The 20,106-nt window shown below is 45.3% G+C and overlaps 1 protein-coding gene across 1 annotated transcript in view; it reads right to left on the bottom strand.

The window, feature by feature from the left end:
- Positions 1 to 2,750: 2,750 nt before the first annotated feature.
- LOC135911871 (uncharacterized) overlaps positions 2,751 to 20,106 on the bottom strand; it is a 34,965-nt gene continuing 17,609 nt past the window's right edge. Inside the window, exons 5-11 of the mRNA XM_065444202.1 lie at positions 17,125 to 17,462; positions 12,860 to 12,988; positions 10,949 to 11,156; positions 9,551 to 9,774; positions 6,687 to 6,882; positions 4,228 to 4,470; positions 2,751 to 3,174 (exon numbers count right to left, since the gene is read on the bottom strand). Coding sequence (XP_065300274.1) covers positions 2,905 to 3,174; positions 4,228 to 4,470; positions 6,687 to 6,882; positions 9,551 to 9,774; positions 10,949 to 11,156; positions 12,860 to 12,988; positions 17,125 to 17,462 — 1,608 coding nt within the window. The 3' untranslated portion in view covers positions 2,751 to 2,904. The remainder of the gene's footprint in view (positions 3,175 to 4,227; positions 4,471 to 6,686; positions 6,883 to 9,550; positions 9,775 to 10,948; positions 11,157 to 12,859; positions 12,989 to 17,124; positions 17,463 to 20,106) is intronic.

Raw genomic sequence — 20,106 nt, 5'->3', positions numbered from 1 at the left:
TGCCTCCATCCGCGCCGCATGCAGCGCAGCAGCAGAAGCAGCAGCGATGGCTCTCTCACTTCGCAACGCCGAGAGCAAGGGAAGGTCCGCCCATGTCCTTACGGACTCACAAGCGGCGTGTAGTTTATACATGAACGGAACACTCCCTATACAAGCCATTCAAATCCTGGGTCGCTCACTAGAATGGACCCACGGTATCGTCTGGTGCCCAGGGCACGAAGGCGTGCGGGGTAACGAAGAGGCCGACTGCGCAGCTCGAGGTCTCACTAGCCGAGCGGCAGACCACACCGTTCTTCAGGCCGCGACAGACCGACGAGCGACCCACGAGTTATTGACATGTCAACAAATACTACTGGCCCAACGTCTCGGAAGAACACAATACGCTCCCCCACACAAAGCTCTGAATAAACTCCAGGCAAGGGACTGGCGCCGCCTGCAAACTAAGACATACCCACACTTGTCTCGTCTACACGCAATCTCCCCAGGCAGTTATACGTCCCGGACATGTCCCTGGTGTAGCAATCGCACAGCGACACTCGCGCACATAACACACGAATGTACCGACCGCCCGGGCGACGCAATTTCGCCACGTGTCACAACACACACTCACTACGTGGTCTTGGGAGGCGAGGCTCTCCGAACTGGACCTGGGAAGCCAACTGGCGACCCTCTGCCAGGCCAAGCGAGCCGCGATCGCCAGTGGAGCCCTGTCAGAGGGAACCACCAAGGAATAAACCGTGCAACGGCTTCTGCGATGATAAAGTTCCTCCTCTTCCTCCTCCTCCTCCAAATAAAGGACCAAGGTCAACAGAATTCCTTTACATCAGTGTCATGCATGAATAATGCCGATGGTGGCAGGCTGCAACCAGGAAACATTTCTGTTATATTGGATGTTTTTTTTTCTACTTATTCTAGCCGTTCAGGCTACTTTTGCAAATTTGTGAATGATACGAAATCGTACAGCGGCTTGCGTTCTTGAGGTTTGCCGAGTAATAGTACGCGATTCATTACCTGTATCACGTGGTGCTTCATTCAATAATCGAAAGCCACTGCATCCACGAAACATTCTTCAACCGGCAACGCGCATTGGAACCTGCACGAGCGCGAAAATCTCGAACCATTTGCGCAGAATCTTTACATTATATCGGATTTGGGTCAACAAAATGTGGCTAGCCTAAGATATTGCAGTTTCTTGTACTTTGTCAGTTCTTTTGGTGGCGCTCCACCCTCATTACATCAATAGCAATCACAATATTATTCTGCGAGTATTGCCTCAATGTAAACTGGAGGGATTATTCTTCGACGGTATTTGACAATGCTATACACTCACTGTGGTAGCATTAAACAAAGGAAGCCCAAGGATGGACTACTCAGAAATGTACGCACGCGATGGATGCAAAGTTACACCTAAAATTTTTAAAAAGCAGCACTAACTACGACAATGTCCTGCGGAGGTGCTACAACGTAATAACACCTTTGCTGCTGAAGTGTGTCAACACAGCGCATATTAACTGTAGCCCCCAAAAAGCACCACAGCTCTGGTATTAAGGTGCCTGGAGGCAACGCACATGCACAATTTTCCTTTTTCTTTAAAAGTGATTGCTGCCATTAACTCTCGAACAACCGAAGCTCTTCCAAGATTAAGTACGCTTGTGCTGTAAAAAGCCCACTGGTGCCCCTCCCCTCTAATCTTTAAGGAGAAATTAAAAAGCGCAGCGTCCCAAAGTCCCAAAACCACAGGGTGTTTTGAGGTACGCCATAGTAGATTGTTGTGGAACAACTTCATCTGAGATTCGTGCACAAAGGTTCGCTTACGTGCAAGCAAATCACCTTCTAAAGAGCGCTCGTGCGTTCCTTCGCCCAACGAAGTCCATCTGCCTTCCCATCTGCCTTGGACAGTGTTCGAGCCCGCGACTTCATGTTGAGCAGCAGAACGCCCGAGCCGCCGTTGCGCTGCGATTGTACGCTTTATACAATGCACACATATTGTGGATCTGGCCTTTACCTATCTGTATATAACACAATCTTCTCGAATGAATACTAATATTACCGGGTTTGCAATAAATAGGAATTTCATTTTACTCAATATACATACTAATTATGGCAAGCAGAGCGTCCATTTTTCATCTATCGTATTCTGGAACGCACTACCATTTTATATAAAAACACTTAAAATTCACGAATTTAAGAAACGACTAAAAGAGTACATTCTGTCGAATACTTATGCCTAGTTCATACAACCATTCTTTCAGGGTGCCTTCATTTCATTTTCATTGACATACCATTAAGCTTCTGTCTCTGCCGTACATATACATTCGAGTTAGGAAATTATAGCGTGTTTGTCACGTCAGCTTCCCTTTTACTTTATTAATTTTCAATGCGATTGTGCTAGAGTGCTTTTCTTTCTTGACATTTATGCACATGGAATTCTTCAATCATGTTGTTCATACTAAACCCTGTAATTCTTCCATGTTAACAATTTGTTGAAACTGCTGTAATTCTTGTTTTACTACGTTTAGTTTGTAAAGGAGGTCCCATTCCAGTCTTTGACTTCGGGACCTCCTTCTGTATATTAACATCTTGTAATCTTTCTAATTATCTCAATAAAGAACGATTCTGATTCTGAAAAAAAAAACAATCCTGTGCTTTGTGTATTTTTGCGCATTTCATTTACTGACGATAAATTGCTTCCAATTTACCCGATGTAATGCAGTTCATCAGCTAGGAAGAGTCTAAAAATAGTCTACCTGTTATTAAGCAAGAGAGAAAACAAAGAACATTTATTATGTCACTAAATAGGAGCAATGAAATAACTAAATAAAGGTCCAAAAAGAATAGGAATAATGCAACAGCCACTTAATGAAACAGACGGTGAGAAAAACAAGAACAAATGTAAAAGATGTTCTACACCCAGAAGGTGCACTTGTCCTCGGACCACAGCTTGTCACCCCGGGAACACCCGAAAGTGGAGGCGAAGTGGGCAGAGTTGTTGGCCACACCGTTGACGACCACATCTGCGAGAGGGTCGTCGCAGTGCCCGAGCGCCCACAGCACGTAGAACAGCTCGTTGTTGCTGTACTGCTTCGTGAGGCGCGTTCCAAGGCCTATTTCATCGGCGAGGCTCCGTCGGTAGGCGTCAAAGAGAGGTTCCAGAATGGCGGACTCGGTTACAACCTGGTCAGACACATATAGACAAAGTATTGTCTCAGCTCATGATAGCGTTCCAGCCTAATATATCAGGAAGCAGGTGCATCAGGAACCCAGTTGCATTAGCCAGCAAATACGATGCTAGGAAACCTTTGCCCTACGACGCAGTAGTCTTAAGAGCCGTGGGAATTGCGGCTGAATTCAAAATTGCGCCCACAATTACGGACACTACAGGTGCATTTTCGCCACCAACTGCGTCACCGCCATGCTGTCCCAAAGAAAATCCAAAGGGCGGAGCGCACCAGCGTCCTTCCCACCCTATGCTGATGGTCACGCGACATTTCGTGGATGAGAAGGTGAGGGGTAAGGATTGTGGCGGCTTTATGAGCGACATCTTGTCGTGCACTCTACGCTCAAGGTCACGTCAGCGAGTCCGCGCTGACCATTAAAAAAAAATCGCTATTTTCGTTGCTAAAACGTGCCTCGGCTTACTCAGGCACGGTAGTATCGCTGCTGTTTTTCAAGATTTTAAAATTACTAATAAGGGCGTGCATATGCACTGCTTAAAATGATACTGCAAATCGGAGTGAGTTCCGCTTGATATAGACCGTTCAAGCTCTCTTGTACATTCATTGAAAGCCTGGTGGCTAGCTCAATTTGCAGTTTACCGCAAGTTAAATGCATCAATAAACAACTACGGCAGCAAAGCCAACAAAACTTGCATGCTTCTTTCTGCAATTTTGGCTTTGTTTCACAAGCAGAAACACTCTTGAAGCAACACCAGAAACACTATAACGCGACGCAACATTCTGTAGGTGTGTCCGACCTTGTGACAGTGGGGAACGAGTTTATGTTTTTTTGTTTTACCAGGCGTTTTTTTTTTGGCCTAGGTCGCTTGACTTTTACTTTCTGTAGACAAACATCACGACATGTGCAATTTAAAACTGCTACTGGCTACATGCTTACCCAATTTTTTCAGCTCCGATTCCAAGTACATAATATCAATGACATGCTTAATCTTTTTCATAGATTAGGCGGGTAAAACAAAGTATTGAGGAGCACACATTTTTACGAACGCACCCTTCCAGCTACCGTCTTGCTCGATGCCATCTTGTCTTCGACGCAGTGGGTGGCACGGTTGAGATGGTGCTGGCTCGCCCACCGCCATTTGTACACGCCTTGGCGGCGTGGCACCATGGCTCGCAGGATGGGTGCTCCGATGAGAACAGTCGCGAAGGGATCCGTGCTGTGGGTCACGTTCATTATGACACTCACCAGGCCTGGCGACACCACGATGGCCTTGCGCTTTTTCACATATTTTGCCTGCAATAAGGGACGACAAAAGCGTCCATATTTCGTTGTCCAACTATCAAATGTCAAGAAGAACACCACATACATCGTAATTCTAAGGTCAAGCATTATGCCCGTTTCACAAATGAGCAAGCCTCGATTGCCCCTGTTACTGGAGATAACAATTTAGCCCCATAGTGTGACGGTACACACGAGACGCCCAACCAAGCAACGACACAAGTTCAGAATGCAGCACTTTCTGAGCTGCTTCTCGACCTGAGCTGCTTCTCGACCTACTTACGTGCATTCTCTGAAAAATTATGGTTGACTTGAACTCGGTGCTAGGGCGCCCTTCGCGATTGTCACGGACGTTGTGACTAATTAGGAAAGTTGCGACGCTCCATGTACTGTCGTCGACTACACTAAGGGCATGCAGATTGATGGACTTGTTTATGCAAATCATTTTAAGGCGACATATTAAAATTAAACCGCATATCAGTAAAACTTGCTTAAGGCGACTATAATAATCTCATTAGAATGTATTTAATTAACAACTAATCCGAAATCGAAGATGACCTTAACGGTAAGCCAAAAGCGAAAAATACCATGATACCGTCTATCTACACATGCACATTTTTTACCGCGTAAGAACTGTGGCCAGTACCAGCAGTCACTGTTCTCAGTGACTTTTGGCCGGCAGCTGTGCCAGTCCACAGGCATGTGGCATGTTACAGGCACTCGCACGCGTTTACATGGCAAGTTTTGTGCAAAATAGCGACCGTGCCAGTGGTTCAATATCTCCGTTCTAAGCATTCTGCAGCCACTGGAGTGTCAGCTGTAAAATTTTCTTTTGCCTTCTTCGACACAATTACGTTAAGAGGCATTCAGCATGTCAGTTGAAAATGCTTTTCGAATTTTGTTAAAAGCAATCATTTTCACAGCGGTTCTCGGGCCTCTCGCCCAATCTCGCGGTAACTTGCGCAACTTCTCACCATCCTCTTTCTGGCTATTTGTAAACCACGCTGCTGGCCTAGCTCCTGAAAATATGCTGCGGTAAGTAGCAAAGTGCATGGCAGCAGTTCAGGTGTCTTCGCACACAAACTAGCTCCATTCCCTCAGAAGTCATTAAATTCAGTCATAAAGCTCGAAAATGTTGCACTTTGTTTTCACTTAGCTTGCCAACTTTTAATAAACGAATATTGCATGCATCGCCCTCGCCGAATGTCACCGTCATCCAAGCCACCAATGAACGCGGAAATGACGCAGACAAAAACAAAATCCACGGAGAAACTCCTCTGGGAGTTGTCTCAGTATGCGTAAGCATTGTGCCAGTTGTTCATCTCCATGAGGCGCGGTGTAATTATCAATGTTATGAAACTTCATACGACCAGTATAAACGACAGCCCTGCGGTTACACGAACTGCTGCGGACGGTGGCGCAGGGTGAACTGATCAGGTAAGCAAACTACAGCAGGGCCGCTATTTTGTAGCGATGCCTTATGCCTTATTCTATGCTTTTCTTATCATCCACCATACACGGCCGTCTGATCGCGTTGATAATGTGGGCGGACCGTCGCTCTGACCAGTGGCCAAGCGCGAAAAGCCTGAAAAGGCATAGAATCGGAAAAGGCATCGCTACAAAATACCGGCCCAGGTGGCGACGCATTGATGGTTTTCCGATCATTTCTAGCGGGCATCGCTCTTTAGCGCCTTATCAATCCGCGTCGAGCTATTATGAAGCACGTGATAAACCGTACCCCGGCGGCGGCTGCCTATGGCAGGGCGACGCGGACCATATCATATCTTGTAAACAATTTGCGATGACCCCCGAGAGCGACGACTGCTGATAGCTTCGCGCGCGTTGTTCTTGCTTCGTGTTGAAGAGAGTCGCACGGGCCGATATCATGAACGCGGTTTCCAAAGGGAGCAAAGTGCGGCGTGTGCTGAGAGCTTCGTGAGCGCTGTGTTCCCGCAGATTCGTGAGCGCGGAAGCGACAGGCAGCACGAAGGTAATGTCGCTCACTGCTGCGGGCTCTATCTTGAAAGCGATCGTCTTACGGGACGGACGGACTGCGTTTCGCGTTGGGTAAGCATAAGAAATGATTACGCATTTAATAACGTCGCCTTGTTTATGCTGGACAAAGCGCTGCCAGTACAACCTCAACAGGTAACACTGAATAACCTACGGCGTGGTATGCACGTAACACGAAAGCCTTTTTTTTATGAACTCACAATTATGAAGGAACGTACCTCGGCGTTGTAGAGCGACATCAATGGCACGTCGCGGTGACGCATGCTGTTGAGGAATTCAGCGTCAACTACTTCAAGGTGCCTCCGGACTGCCGCAGCTATGGAGGCGTTGAACTGGGCTACCTCGAGCGTGGCTGCAGACCCGGCTGCGTCTGCTGCTCCGGATGCAGATGTGGCTTCCAAAGCGGTTTTCGTTCTGCGACATGTGCCAACTCTCGAGAAACTGTCCCCAAACCAACTCTTATCTGGAAAATAGTGAGATTGTTTAACGTACTGTTGTTGAGCAGAGGTGATGTCACGTTCATGTGTGGTTTCACTGCCTGATCAGACGCGTTATGAATTACTTGCTCAGAAGAAGGAAAACTAGCGATGCATCTACGGTGATAGCGGTGTCGGGAAGAGAAGCACGAAAAAATTGACACAAATGCGTGCGCTTCATCGAAAGCACCACCACAGCGTCTAGAACGCGAAGGCGACGTCGACGTCCCCACCTTTTTTGACAACGAGGCATCATAATCTAACATATTCTCCTTTCAGGAGAAGGGTGCCTCCGAGTAATTACTAGTTACCTTGCAGAAACCATCCTGAACGCGCGATATGCGCAAAATTGATGTTCTTGGTTTCTTTTAACGCGACAGCATTAAGGAGCTCATGTGGTAGAAATGCCGGTGTCGTCGGTGTCGGCGTCAGCGGCGTTGGCCGTGAGCGGTAAATCCCAGAAGGCACTTCATAAATAAGAAAAACATCTTGCAAGATCGGCTGGTGCGAATCGAACCAGGGTCTCCGGAGTGTGAGACGGAGACGCTACCACTCAGCCACGAGTTCGATCGTTCAAAACTGGACAAAATCGCCTCTAGTGAATGCGGTGTTGCCTTAGAAACGTGCCGTAGAACGTTATACTGCGGTGTATATCGGTAATTATGACCATGTAAATTACAGAAGTCGCAGTTTCATGAGTAGCGAAGTACGTTTCCGCTACATTTCTTCTGCACACACGCAGAGCCATCTTGCGGCGCTGTAATGTATGGCGCTGCCACGACACGTGGCGCGCCACTCGACCCGTGATCGCGTCCTCCTTCATGACGCGCCGCGGCCCGGTCCATCACCTGCCGATCGCGACGTTTGGTTCGCGTAGATAGTTTGAGTAGGCGGTGCGAACGGGGTGCGATAACGCTATCGTGTTCCACTCTTGATGGCGAAGCTTAAGCGTCCTCCAATTTTTCGTTTTGTTTCCACTGCTTACCAGCAAGTTTCCTGACATTGCAGTACAAAAGTACTGGGGACCTAAAGATGTCTGTTATTCGACTTCGCAGACATGTATGCCTCAATTGTACCACTTTGAGCGATAAAATAAACACAAAAATAAAAGTAAATTTTTAAGCGACAATCACTGCTTCTTTATTCTTCACGTGCTACTTGCAGGTGCGAAATCATCATATTCCTTGTGGAGAGCTTGCTCTTAATAATATACCACTTTAATTCTTCCTACTACCGCGGCGATGGAACGACGGTTTTGAAATTCATTCCTCTACCTGTGAGCGATTGCCATATGCTTCTTCTTCTAAAGCCATTTCCCTGTCCCTGTCCCTGTCTTTTGTTTCTTCGTGTTTTACTTCCGCTTTATTTTATGTTCTTTTCCTTTTCTACTTTGCGCTACCATTACACTCATATCGTTCTTTAAAAATCGTTTAGTACGCATGAAACCATGCCTCTGTATTTTCGTGAATAGCTTAATGATGCCGCACAACACATTTTGCATCCTCCTGAGACCCGCAAACGAAGATAAATTATATTGAGTAATCAATCGTTTGACGCTGCAACAATGTAGACAACGTTTACTTTGCGGAAAGTGATTCTTTTGGTAGTTGAAAGAACTGTGCTGCAAGTGAGCATCTGCGGCAAAGTCGTAATTTCTTTGAACGTCCCTTTACGGGATTTCTTGCAGCTCTTGCTAGTTCGGTGGTGCGTGTAAGAAAACCAGGGACATTAAACATATTATCGCATGCATATTCCTTCTGGTAGAGTATTCCTATGCATTTTATACCAAGGGTAACAACACAAATAGGAGAGTGCATATCAGCGCAAAGCAAATACGCATGAAAAGAAAAAAAAACGCTATTATAGGTGCAACGGCCACTATATTGGAATGTTCCATCATAAACACACTGCATATATAGTTGTAATCGAACACAATTTAGACTAATGAATAAGTTAGCGAAAGTGAGCTTAGGACTTTAGGAGATTAATTAAAACAGTTGTATTGCTTTATGTAAGGGTTCTATAAGGGTATAAGGGTGTATAACGCATTATCCCTCAAGAGAAAAGTGCATAACAGCTGTGTCTTACCAGTACTCACGTACGGTGCAGAAACCTGGAGGCTTACGAAAAGGGTTCTACTTAAATTGAGGACGACGCAACGAGCTAAGGAAAGAAGAATGATCGGTGTAACGTTAAGGGATAAGAAAATAGCAGATTGGGTGACTAACGCGAGTTAACGACATCTTAGTTAAAATAAAGAAAAAGAAATGGGCAGGACATGTAATTAGGAGGGAAGATAACCCATGGCAATTAAGGGTGACGGACTGGATTCCAAGGAAAGGGAAGCGTAGCATGGGGCGGCAGAAAGTTCGGTGGGCGGATGAGATTAAGAAGTATGCAGGGACAACATGGCCACAATTAGTACATGACCGGGGTAGTTGGAGATCTATGAGAGAGGCCTTTGCCCTGCAGTAGGCGTAACCAGGCTGATGATGATGATGATGATGATAATGGTTATGGTGATGATGATGATTGCTTTATAATGTCTCCGCCTGTTCAAAACATGCATGACATGCACAATCAGTGAGAGTCGGCATCAGCCTTGCCTGTTCCGACGTGAGAGCCATCTCGGTATGCGGTCCCTGAGCGCCCAGCGAAGCAGCCAAGAAACGTGTGAAAGGACGTCATGCGGTCGTCGGATGGCTTCCTTCAGCGCCCGCCGCGCCGTCTTCGTGGTGTTGACGATATAATGATCTTCCATTAGATTGAAGCATGCCTGAACGCGGGCCTTTGGTGGTTCGTCGAACACGGCCTCGAAGATTCTGTTCGCCTACGTAGGAAAGGCATATTCGGAAGACGAAAAATAGATGGATCATTCGACATGCACAGCCCACAATTTCACCACCTTTACTCCCTCTGCTCTCAATCCATTTAGGGCAAACACAGGACGCTTATAGACATTCAACAGGTGCCACATGCGCTAACAATAGCAGTGAAGCTGTGTCTATTTACGAAGGCTCTCTGTTGACTTTTACAGCAAATCATTTGAGGGCTACTTCCCCAATATCGTCTCCGCGTGCACAAAAAAAAAAAATCCCGAAGATAGTTCAATGCTTGGCCGACACGCGGCGGAGGTGGCGCAGGCGTTAAGCATTCCCTATACGTGAGTCAATCCCGAAGATACTACAATACCGGGCCGACCCGCGGTGAAAGGGAAGCAGGTGTTAAGCACGCACTCCCCATACGTGGCCCGATCCCGAAGACAGTGCACTATCGGGCCAATCTATGGCGGATGTGAAGCAGGCGTTGAGCACTCCCCGTACGTAAGCCAATTCCGAAGATATTGCAATGCCGAGCTGACCCACGGCGGAGGTGAAGCAGGCGTTAAGCATGCTCCATACGTGGCCCGGTCCCGAAGATATTGAAATTCCGAGGCTACCCGCGGCAGAGGTGCAGTTCGCCATGAAAGGGCCCACATACACAGCTTCGCTGGTCATCCTTCTTCACAGAATGGAAGGGCACTGAGTTCTCTAGTTATCTCTAGAAAACGTGTCTTTTCTGCCCTCATTAAGGCTTAGACTGTCGTTAGTTGTGGTGACATCGTTGTGTTTACTGTGCTATATCGTGCTACAGTACAAAATAAAAGAAATTGACACACGTGTAATTGATTGTGCGCAGGTTTGCCAGCTCCTTTTATATTGTCATTTGTGCACTTGCTTTCACGATGAGAGCAGAAAATACCAAATGATTTTTTTTTTTGCATTTAGTATAAGAAAGCTGTGCGAGTTAATACTCGTTAAACAAGCTGGCTCAGCATTGCGAGTAATAGAACCATGTAAATTTAGCTGCACATAACAAGCGCTGACTGAAGTTTCAAGTCTTATCGCACCTTTCTAAGAACACAGGTACACATTAAAAAACTTGCACATATTACTGCAAGACGACACTCTAAGAACATGTCACGAGCTTGGCTAAAGCTTGCCAAAGACGCTTGGCACGCCTACCATAGGGCCAAGAAGGGGCGAGAAGTAGATGACCTTCCAGTAGAGCTGGTATCGTTCCAGATGTTCACCCGTCTCCATTCTCAAGTCCAAGGCGTAGTGGCATCGGGCGGCGCGAGCGACCCATTGGCAAGCGGCCGGTATCCACTCACGTGTAAAGAACCCCTTCGCGGGCAGTGTGGAGTCATCGAGGCTGAGATTGTTCGTCAGGCTGCGTAGAACATTGAGGCGAGTGCGTCACTTGTTCGAGTCTTCACACGGGCACCACTAGTGCACATTCAGATTGGGTCGGTCTCTGTTCGCCCTCAAATATATTCGCGGCAATAGCGACGATAGACACCGAGCACGACAGAGCCGCACATTTGGCAATCGTTCGATAACATTACGGTGAACGCGACAAGGGCACTAAGAAGCACGAGATACCATTTGGCCAAGCAGTGACAACTCGCCTGCTCGTGCTAACGTGATTTGGCGCAATGTGGTGTCTTCTAAGTATTTGGCTTTGTTAATTAAATGCGAGGGCATTTCCTTGCCTATCCCTGCCAACTTTGACCTGGGAATATAACTGGCCTGGATAGGATGGCTCGACAGCGATCGTAAAAAAAGAAAACGAATAGATGAGGTAAGCGTTAAGTGCTGTACAAGGAATAGAACACCGGTACGCAGCGTGGTGAGCGAATATCTTTTCTTGGCATCACATCAACTTTATTATTACCTTCATTACAACACTACTTAAACACCTACAAAGCAGGTAACTTAGTGCAGAAAAATAATGTTACAACATTTGGAGAGACTGAACATATTTAAAGGGCCTTCAAAGAGGATATATCACAGACACAAACTGTCAAGCTCCTAAAACCACTATCGATGTTCCATCATGTGCTTGAGGGCACCACGCGTGTACCTAAGACTTTCACTTAAGTGTTACCTCGCAGACCTTTCATCTACGCGCGCATTCCTGACATCCATATGCGTTTTTCACTGGCTCCTCATACACAAATGCATTATCAAGTCAGCCGGCACTGCTACCGTTGTAGAAGGGCGCGTAATGCGTACGATTTAGGAGGCGACGTATAGAATGAAACACGAAATGCTTCTCATTAGGCAGAAAAGGAAAACAAAGTGTACGAGGAGCGAGGGGTGGTTGCGAGCAACGTCAGCTTCCTTTAATATAAAAACGCCTTCGCAGCTACAAATAAAACCATACGTCACGCGTTGCAAAGTTAAGAAGAGAGCTCCGTCAGTAAAACGCGTTCACTAAATGAAGCGACGGTATGCTGAAAAACAACGTCTTCGCCATTCCACCCAAAACTGGGGCATCCAGGGACTACATCCCTACACCTAAGACAGGTGGTGTCATAGGTCTTGCTTGTGCTAGAGGTACACAACATTTCAAAACGCTACAATACGTACCATTATTTATCATTCACCATCCCCTGATTGCCATCACGGACAGAAAACACAATAGAATAGAAGTTCAATAAATGTAAATGTTTGTGGGAGTTCAACAGTGTTTTTTTTGTGTGTGTAAATGCTCTCGCATCAACTTCGACAATCACGGTGAGGGGGGTTTCTGTCCGTGTTTTATACTGTGGAAAGTTTTCAAATTAGTCTTAAGAACAATAAGCATTGGTGATATTTAACAACAGGAGAGTGATGTGGGAAGGCAATTACAATCGGCGAATGAATGTGGAAAACTTGAAGTAGTAGAGGGATTAATCCCTCATAATGCTATTGTCAGCACAGCAAAGTTGGTTAAGGAGCTCTTGGTTGTAATGCTAAAGAACAACATATGCCTGGTTCTGACAGACCTCAGCGCTGTTAATAGCATGCATATTGGGAGCGTGTCATGCATTTAAAACACTGCTGATTCATTTCCTTCCCAGTCTCGCTTGTAACGCAGTGCTTGCTTACCCCTTGATGTGATCAAAGAATTCTGGCATCGTACGGCGGCGCCCCGACTTGAAGAATCTGTCCGAGAGGGTCAACGGTGTTTTGGGCATGTTGTTGGCACAGCCATCTAGCTTCTTTTCATCCCAGTCGCTACCAAGGCACCGGAAATAGCAAAGCAATAATAAAAAAGACATAAAATTAGACAACGTATTCCTGATATGTTTAGGACACATCTTCATAATACACGGTTAACTGCTGCTTTTGCTTAGGAAGCATAAAGATTACGATGCGGCAAAACAAATGTTTGTGCAAGAACGCTGTTTCATTGAAGCATTCTGAAATAAAATACAAGGGTGACGTGCAACTCTTAGTGACCTATGTGTCTGTTTTTGTTTGCGTAGTTTCATTATTCAGACTACGCATTTAGCAGCATGACTACCAGGGGTGCATCCTGGCAGGCACTAGTCGCTTTCTGCGAAAATATTTTGCTTCCCTGCGGAACTACAGATTTGGACATTTCTTTTATTTCTAACAGGTGCAACGTAAGAGGTGTCATATGCAAATTCTAGCAATATTGGACAAGAAATACGATATACAATTTTTTCACTGAATTCGTGAACCCAAACACTGCAGTAGAATTCATTTTCGCAATGTTATAATTATTTGACATCCGCAATTGCTCATCTTTTGTTCCTAAACATTACAGCCAATATTAGCCGCCTTTTGTATTTAAAAAAATTGTTCTGTAATCTGCAATAAAGTCCAGATAACTGAAAAGCCATTTTCAAAGAAAATTCAAAAATGCAAGCACAACCATTACATTTTACTGCTGTGAGATTCGTTATTGGAGAAGTACAAAGCGAACTATGACGCACGCACTTCTTTCGTGTACAATTGAAAAAAAAATATGCAGACCCCACGCCCATATTGTGACGCGAAGCTCTAGTCAAGCGGTTAATTAAATGCTTTAGAACATACAGCAATGCATACGGTTTTGTTGAATATCATGCTATTCAACGTTTAATCTCATGGAATATTCATGTTTATCTGCCACAACGGTCTGAATTATGTTGTTATGTAAATTTTATGTCTAAGCACTGCAATGTTTTCAGGCAATGTGTGAATGCAAGCTCCAATTCACGTAGATGCACAGTGTCAGACGTCTAAGCAGCGATGCGCAAGGACGAAGACAATGTATCATGGTTCTCATGAGAAGATTGGTGATGACATACGTATGCAACAAAACATACTACACGTATGCTGCAACATCAGGGTATTGTGTGCAGCTTATGTCGCAGTAGGACGTGGCATTTCTTGAGGATCGGCCAAGAACGGGCACCCGTTGAGTGGCTCCTACTGAGCCACTAAATAAGGAGAATAATGTAAATCCAAGAACCGGATCAATATATTTCACCATTGCAATAACAGGTCGAGGTGCTTGAAGGTGCCTGTGAGCGGAAAATATATGTTTAGGCTTTATGTAGGAGGTTACTTTGTTGTTGTTCTGCAGAACTGAAATGAAAAAAATTTGGTTAGCGTACACGGATATTATCAGCCAATTCGCTAGTACATTCATTCGGTGCGCATGTAACCTTTTTATGTAGTTCGGAAAATATGCCTGCCGTCATAGCGACCGAACCACCACCGTCCAGCACACAAGCACCGTCCCCATATCCGAGAAAGCAGGCACAGAGAGCTTTGCTTTAACGGTAGGCCAGAACATAGCACCCTTTGCTCTTTATGTATGCGATAGCTTACATAGAATATTATGATTATGATATCTCGACAGCTGTACCTGGGTGCGTAACAGGCGACATTACAAGCTCTATTTTATCGAAGTGACGTTTCTGTACATGTATCTCCTACAAACTTGCAATTTTGCGCACGCTGTCACGCGTTCACTCAGCCCACTTGAAATTTTCTTGCTTATTAGATACGTGAAAAGTGCATGATGTCTGCTCACACTGCTGCAAAAGAATGTGCAACCGATGGTTGCATCAAGCCTCTATCCTCCAGCAAAGCAGCCCAATGCTCGTCCGATTGGACCGCGATTAGGTGCGTACTTCTCTCTAGCCAAAACAACTGTACAAAGCGTAGCCACGTGCATCATGCCCTCGTGGCAGCTAGCGCTTTTAGACGCGGCGCAAGATGCCAGAGCATGGGGAATAAGCTGACATTTAGTGCGTCAGGACGAATAGCTACGATGAGCGTGAAGCCCGGCGTTAATTATATCAGCGCATCTGTTTTTTTGTTAGCGTCATAGATACAATTCCAGGTTGTGAAAGCATTATTGAAGGGAAATCATGAATGAAAAAACCAGTAAGTATTGGGAATGAGAAGAAGCCATAAAATGGCACGCGATTCCCAAGCAAGAACACACGCGGAAAATTTTTAGAACAAGAACTTTACATGGCAGTTTCTAAACGGATGAAATCAAGGTTACATACTATCGCCCTTTTCCATTTGACAGCAGGATTATGTGAGCGCCAAAAATTCACACAGATAAAATACATGATGGCTAAGCCCACTGGAAATTCCATGCTTCAAGGACTGCATCGATAATCCATTCTTTCTTAAGTTGTGTATTCGTCGATCGAGTGCTTTCGTTTGTTAAAACTTTGAACATTTTAAGAGCATTTCAAAAATAATTGACAAGTATGCAACAAGGACCACTGCTTAACTTTCTACTAAAACATATTTCCTTGCTTCTATTACATTATATGCCAAGTTAGAGAATTCCTGCGTTACCATTGTTTTTCCCAAGGAGAATCATGTCACTGACTACGTATACAGGGCAATTTCACCATATATATATATATATATATATATATATATATATATATATATATATATATATATATATATATATATATATATATATATATATATATATATATATATATATATATATATATATATATATATATATATATATATATCTATATATATATATATATATATATATATATATATATATATATATATATATATATATGTGTGTGTATATATTCAATAACCCATAATCCACAAAGTTCTTTTAAATATGAAAACAGGGTTTTCCCTTCCAGAAGACATGCTGCTAAAAGTGTTAGAAACTCAACTTGGGGCAGTATTTTCCGCGGTGTTGGACGAGTCATCGCGTTAAAACAGACCCGTATGTCCTTTAAAATAATGTCACGCAATAATTACAGTTTATTGCGCACAGGCGCATTCTTATACAGAATTATATATGACCGTACAGGATTATGATTTGAGGCATTTAAATTAGTGTAAAATGTACTGACACACATTTTCAAAATTCGTAAAGTTTAATCGCGGGCTCATATCTCGTAAAAATTATTACACTATGCAATAGTGAAGGTTGGGATAACTTATTAGAACATTTTAGCTGTGCTACCGAAGTTCCCTCGCAGTACCGAACATTTCATTGCCGGCATTGCTGAGAGGTCATGACGCAAAACAACATTTGCTGTCGTCGTGAAAGAATAAGACCTGTAACATGGTATTGCTCATTAAAAAAACATAAACATAAATTATCAAAACACGACTGCGGAGTCTGTTTCTTTGACAGGATTCACGTGTGTCCGCTGAAGAGTTCTCAAAACCGGCTGCAGCCGCTGCGTCATGACATCGCGATGAATCCATACATCTGTTTTGTACTGAAACTGAAATTGCTTCGCAAAAGCAAGCGATAAAATAAACGGTTGAGGGCGCTCTGCCATGTTCCGGCATTCGCCATAAAGTTTGTTTTTCTTTTGTTAAAAATGTTCGGAAGCTCATTTGACGGAGAAGACAAAGACGAGTCGGCAATGTGATGTCAGTAACGTGTTCCACAAAAATTTCTAAAAAAATTTTCTTACTGCTGTTATGCAACTGCCATGGGAATACTGGGTTCTGATGTTCAGATGGTTTTAAATAATCCTGCGGCGTTGTTTGCAACCCTTCAATTTCTGAATTTCCAAGTATAAAATTTTATAAGCGTGGAAAGGCAGCGATTTCCTACGCAGATAATCAGTTCGAATTGTTGCATAAATAAAGCAATACTGCGTTGAAACATACCACTTTGCCAGATCGCAAAGCCGCCGGAGCCTAACGCAGGTTGATTAGGAAAATTCGCATATCTCCCTATTATTTCCGTACTGGCTGATGGATCCGTCGTTCCCGCAGATCCCGCAAAACACAAGCCCCGCGGTTTGCTCCCATAATTAATGCGGCAAACTCTTTCGTTCAACGCAGCAGCCGAAGCCGCTGCCGCGACAGGACAACGCGCGAGCAGGCAAACTTACTATCTGATGTGGTCCTTGATCATGAGATCCACACCTTCCATGCAGCGCTTGAACATCGAGTCGGAGTTCACCGGCAGCTCTCCTTTCGGGGTCTTGTGACGGCCCAGGATGCGACGCATGCTCTCCATGAGCTTCTCCCTGCCCAGGTTGTACGGCGAGCGCGTTTTGGCGTCGCAAACGTGACGGTAGAAGTTGGTGCAGGGGGAGTTCCTGCGTGCGGCTTCCCTCCTGGGCGCGCCACCCTTGTCCAGAAAAGACTGCAGCCAGCGGCAGCCCGGAGTGGAGCACAGCGTCTGCCGAAACGAGCTGTCAGCATCCGTCGGCTTGTACACGTGCTCCTGCGTTGGTTGCCTTCAACATCACTTCGCAGTCTGGATTCAGACTAATGTGCACAGTGTGCAGTAGAAAAAGATCCCCTCTTTCGGTCGTAAGTAAAAAAAAAAATATGCGGGGCTCTTTCGTTCATATTGTTTGAAAGCCCGAATCACAAACAGCCGGCGTGCCATTTCGCACAGAGAGCACGATGAGGCGAATTACTCCACCTGTCTGCCATCCAAGCAGTCGTATGTCTTATTTTCACACGTTTTGCGCGCGCAAAAACAAGCAGCCGAGATGAGAAGTGGGGTGGGGGTGCGAGGTCGACATGCTCGGAGATTGAGGCTTCGCTTATATTCCTTATTTTCGCCTGTTTTGCGTGCCCTGTGCGAATGCAAGCAGCCGAAACGGGGAAAGGGCGGGGGAGGAGAGAGAGAGATTCTGTTTGGGAAGGAAGAAACATGGGGTAAACTGCAGCGCAGTAACTGTCTCTCAGATGAGGACACCTCAACCGCGCTGCACACGGGGGATGGGGTAGAAGAGAGTGGTTAAAGAGACAGGGAGGGGATTCTTGGCTATTGGGGCGTCGTTCATACTCCCGGTGTCGCATGTAGTTTTTTTGTCAAAGGCGAGCCTTTCTTAGCTAAAGCTTCTCCGAGTTTCCATAACTGGCTGCTATATAGTGCCTTGCCGAATAATCGTGGGCCTCTGTTCACGTAGTACGTGCGCGCGAGGCCATGCTCACGTGACAGCTTGCGCGCTCGCCAGCTTCCATTAGGCCGTCAACGCAGACTTTGTTTGTCTGTGTTTGCTTCATTACATAGCACATATTGAGCACATATTGACGTTTTGTTGTCACGTGGCGATTGGTTTTTACAATTCATTTCGGTGCGTTTTGATGCTTTGTGTTTTAGATGATATGTTTGCAATCGCCATCGGTCTATACACGTGTCAGCTATCCTTTGAACGATTCGGACGCATTTTGTTCGCCCATTCTATTCGTTTTTCATGTAAACGCATCTTCATTTGGTTGATAGTCACATGTATATTAACTGTACTGACAGCATGCAATGTATTTTGATGAAGGCCGGACCCCGGCCGAAACGTCAAGAAACCGTGTCATACGCGCGTCTACTTCACTGTGAATATTTACCCGGACCCAGAACTGCTCTTTTTCTGGTGTATATATATATATATATATATATATATATATATATATATATATATATATACATATATATATACATATATATATATATATATATGGCATTTCCCTCAAAAACCACTGTCACGTTATCAGGCACGCCGTATATGAGGACTACAGATTAATATGGCCACCATGGTTTGGTTCTTCAACGTGCACACACTGCGACGTGCACGGGCGTTGGCTATATTCGCCCCCAGTTGGAATGCGGCTGCCTCGATCGCGATGGAATCTTCTATTTGAGCTGATCATCACAGCGCCGTAGACACTGACTTAAAGCAACGCGTCCCAGAAGGCTCGGTCAGCGTCTGCTTGGAACTAGTTTTGCAGTGAACATCTATCGCGCTGCACTCTAAGGTAGCCGAATGCTCAACAATAGAAGTTTCGAAAACTACCGAACGAAAACATTTGATACACGCAAAAATAGTGTGAAATTCAATTCGTTATGCTGTACAATTTTCAGATGCGAGGCCAATGTTAGCTCGTGCATCTTGTATTCACCTTGCATTATGTTGCGTTAGTTTAAAGGATATCAAGTATCCTTGGAAGACCTTGTAATTTTGTTTCTATGTTAACGTTACCAAACAGGCTAGTTATATAGGCAGACTGAATATGAAGTTCGAGTCGGAAAAAGCGTGGAGGCTTTTTAGATTTGCCTATGCAGGCATTTCCCTCATGCATCTGGCTCCATAGACAGTGCAGACAGACCGACAGACAGACAGACATGTCCAAAAAAATATAAAAAAATTCGCAGTTCCGCCGAAAAGGCCAAGCACCGATTGCGATAGCAAATTAGTGGATACCTGTACGATGTAAGGATAGTAGTTTTTAGCGGCCGTATCAACTTGTAAACATTCGCTTCCTAACTAAATTAAGAATGATGGTGTATGTAAGCGTGACTCAACGAGGACGTAGAGAGAAACAGACGTACGAGACAGCGCTGTCTTTGTGTGTCTGCTTTATTCTACGGTCTTCCTCAGTCGCGCTTACACATTCTACCATTATTTAAAACGAACTAGTCGGTCAACGTGTTTTAACTAAACTAACCGGCACGTTGTCACGCTCGCAAAGTTAAATATGAACACACATCGCTCGATGACAGCGGTAACTGTCTGTGAAAACGCTGGAGTTAGGAATCCCGGCAGCAGCCGCGAGCCAGTTGACCTCCGTGCATCTGTCGATTCAACGCGCACAAAACGCAGAAATCACAGCGCATACGAAACTATCGGCACTACGCGCACTCTACAAACATCGCACATCGCTTTGAAGATGAGGCCCCCACGGGCGTGCACTTTGGCCACGTCGAAGACCGCTTTCAAGACACACGAGCGCCGGCAACGCGTCCCTACAGCGTCCGCCCATCGCGTATACTACGGCGTCCGCGATTCGCGTGGCCAACGCCGCAGTAGACGCGGCGGTTACCATTACTCTGTGCGGAGCGGCGGGTGAGGTGGACATCGAGG

The sequence above is a fragment of the Dermacentor albipictus genome, chromosome 10 (assembly GCF_038994185.2).
Source record: "Dermacentor albipictus isolate Rhodes 1998 colony chromosome 10, USDA_Dalb.pri_finalv2, whole genome shotgun sequence".
Lineage (NCBI taxonomy): Eukaryota > Metazoa > Arthropoda > Arachnida > Ixodida > Ixodidae > Dermacentor > Dermacentor albipictus.
The sequence above is the reverse complement of the archived record's forward strand: the minus strand, read 5'-3'. Positions and strand labels throughout refer to the sequence as shown.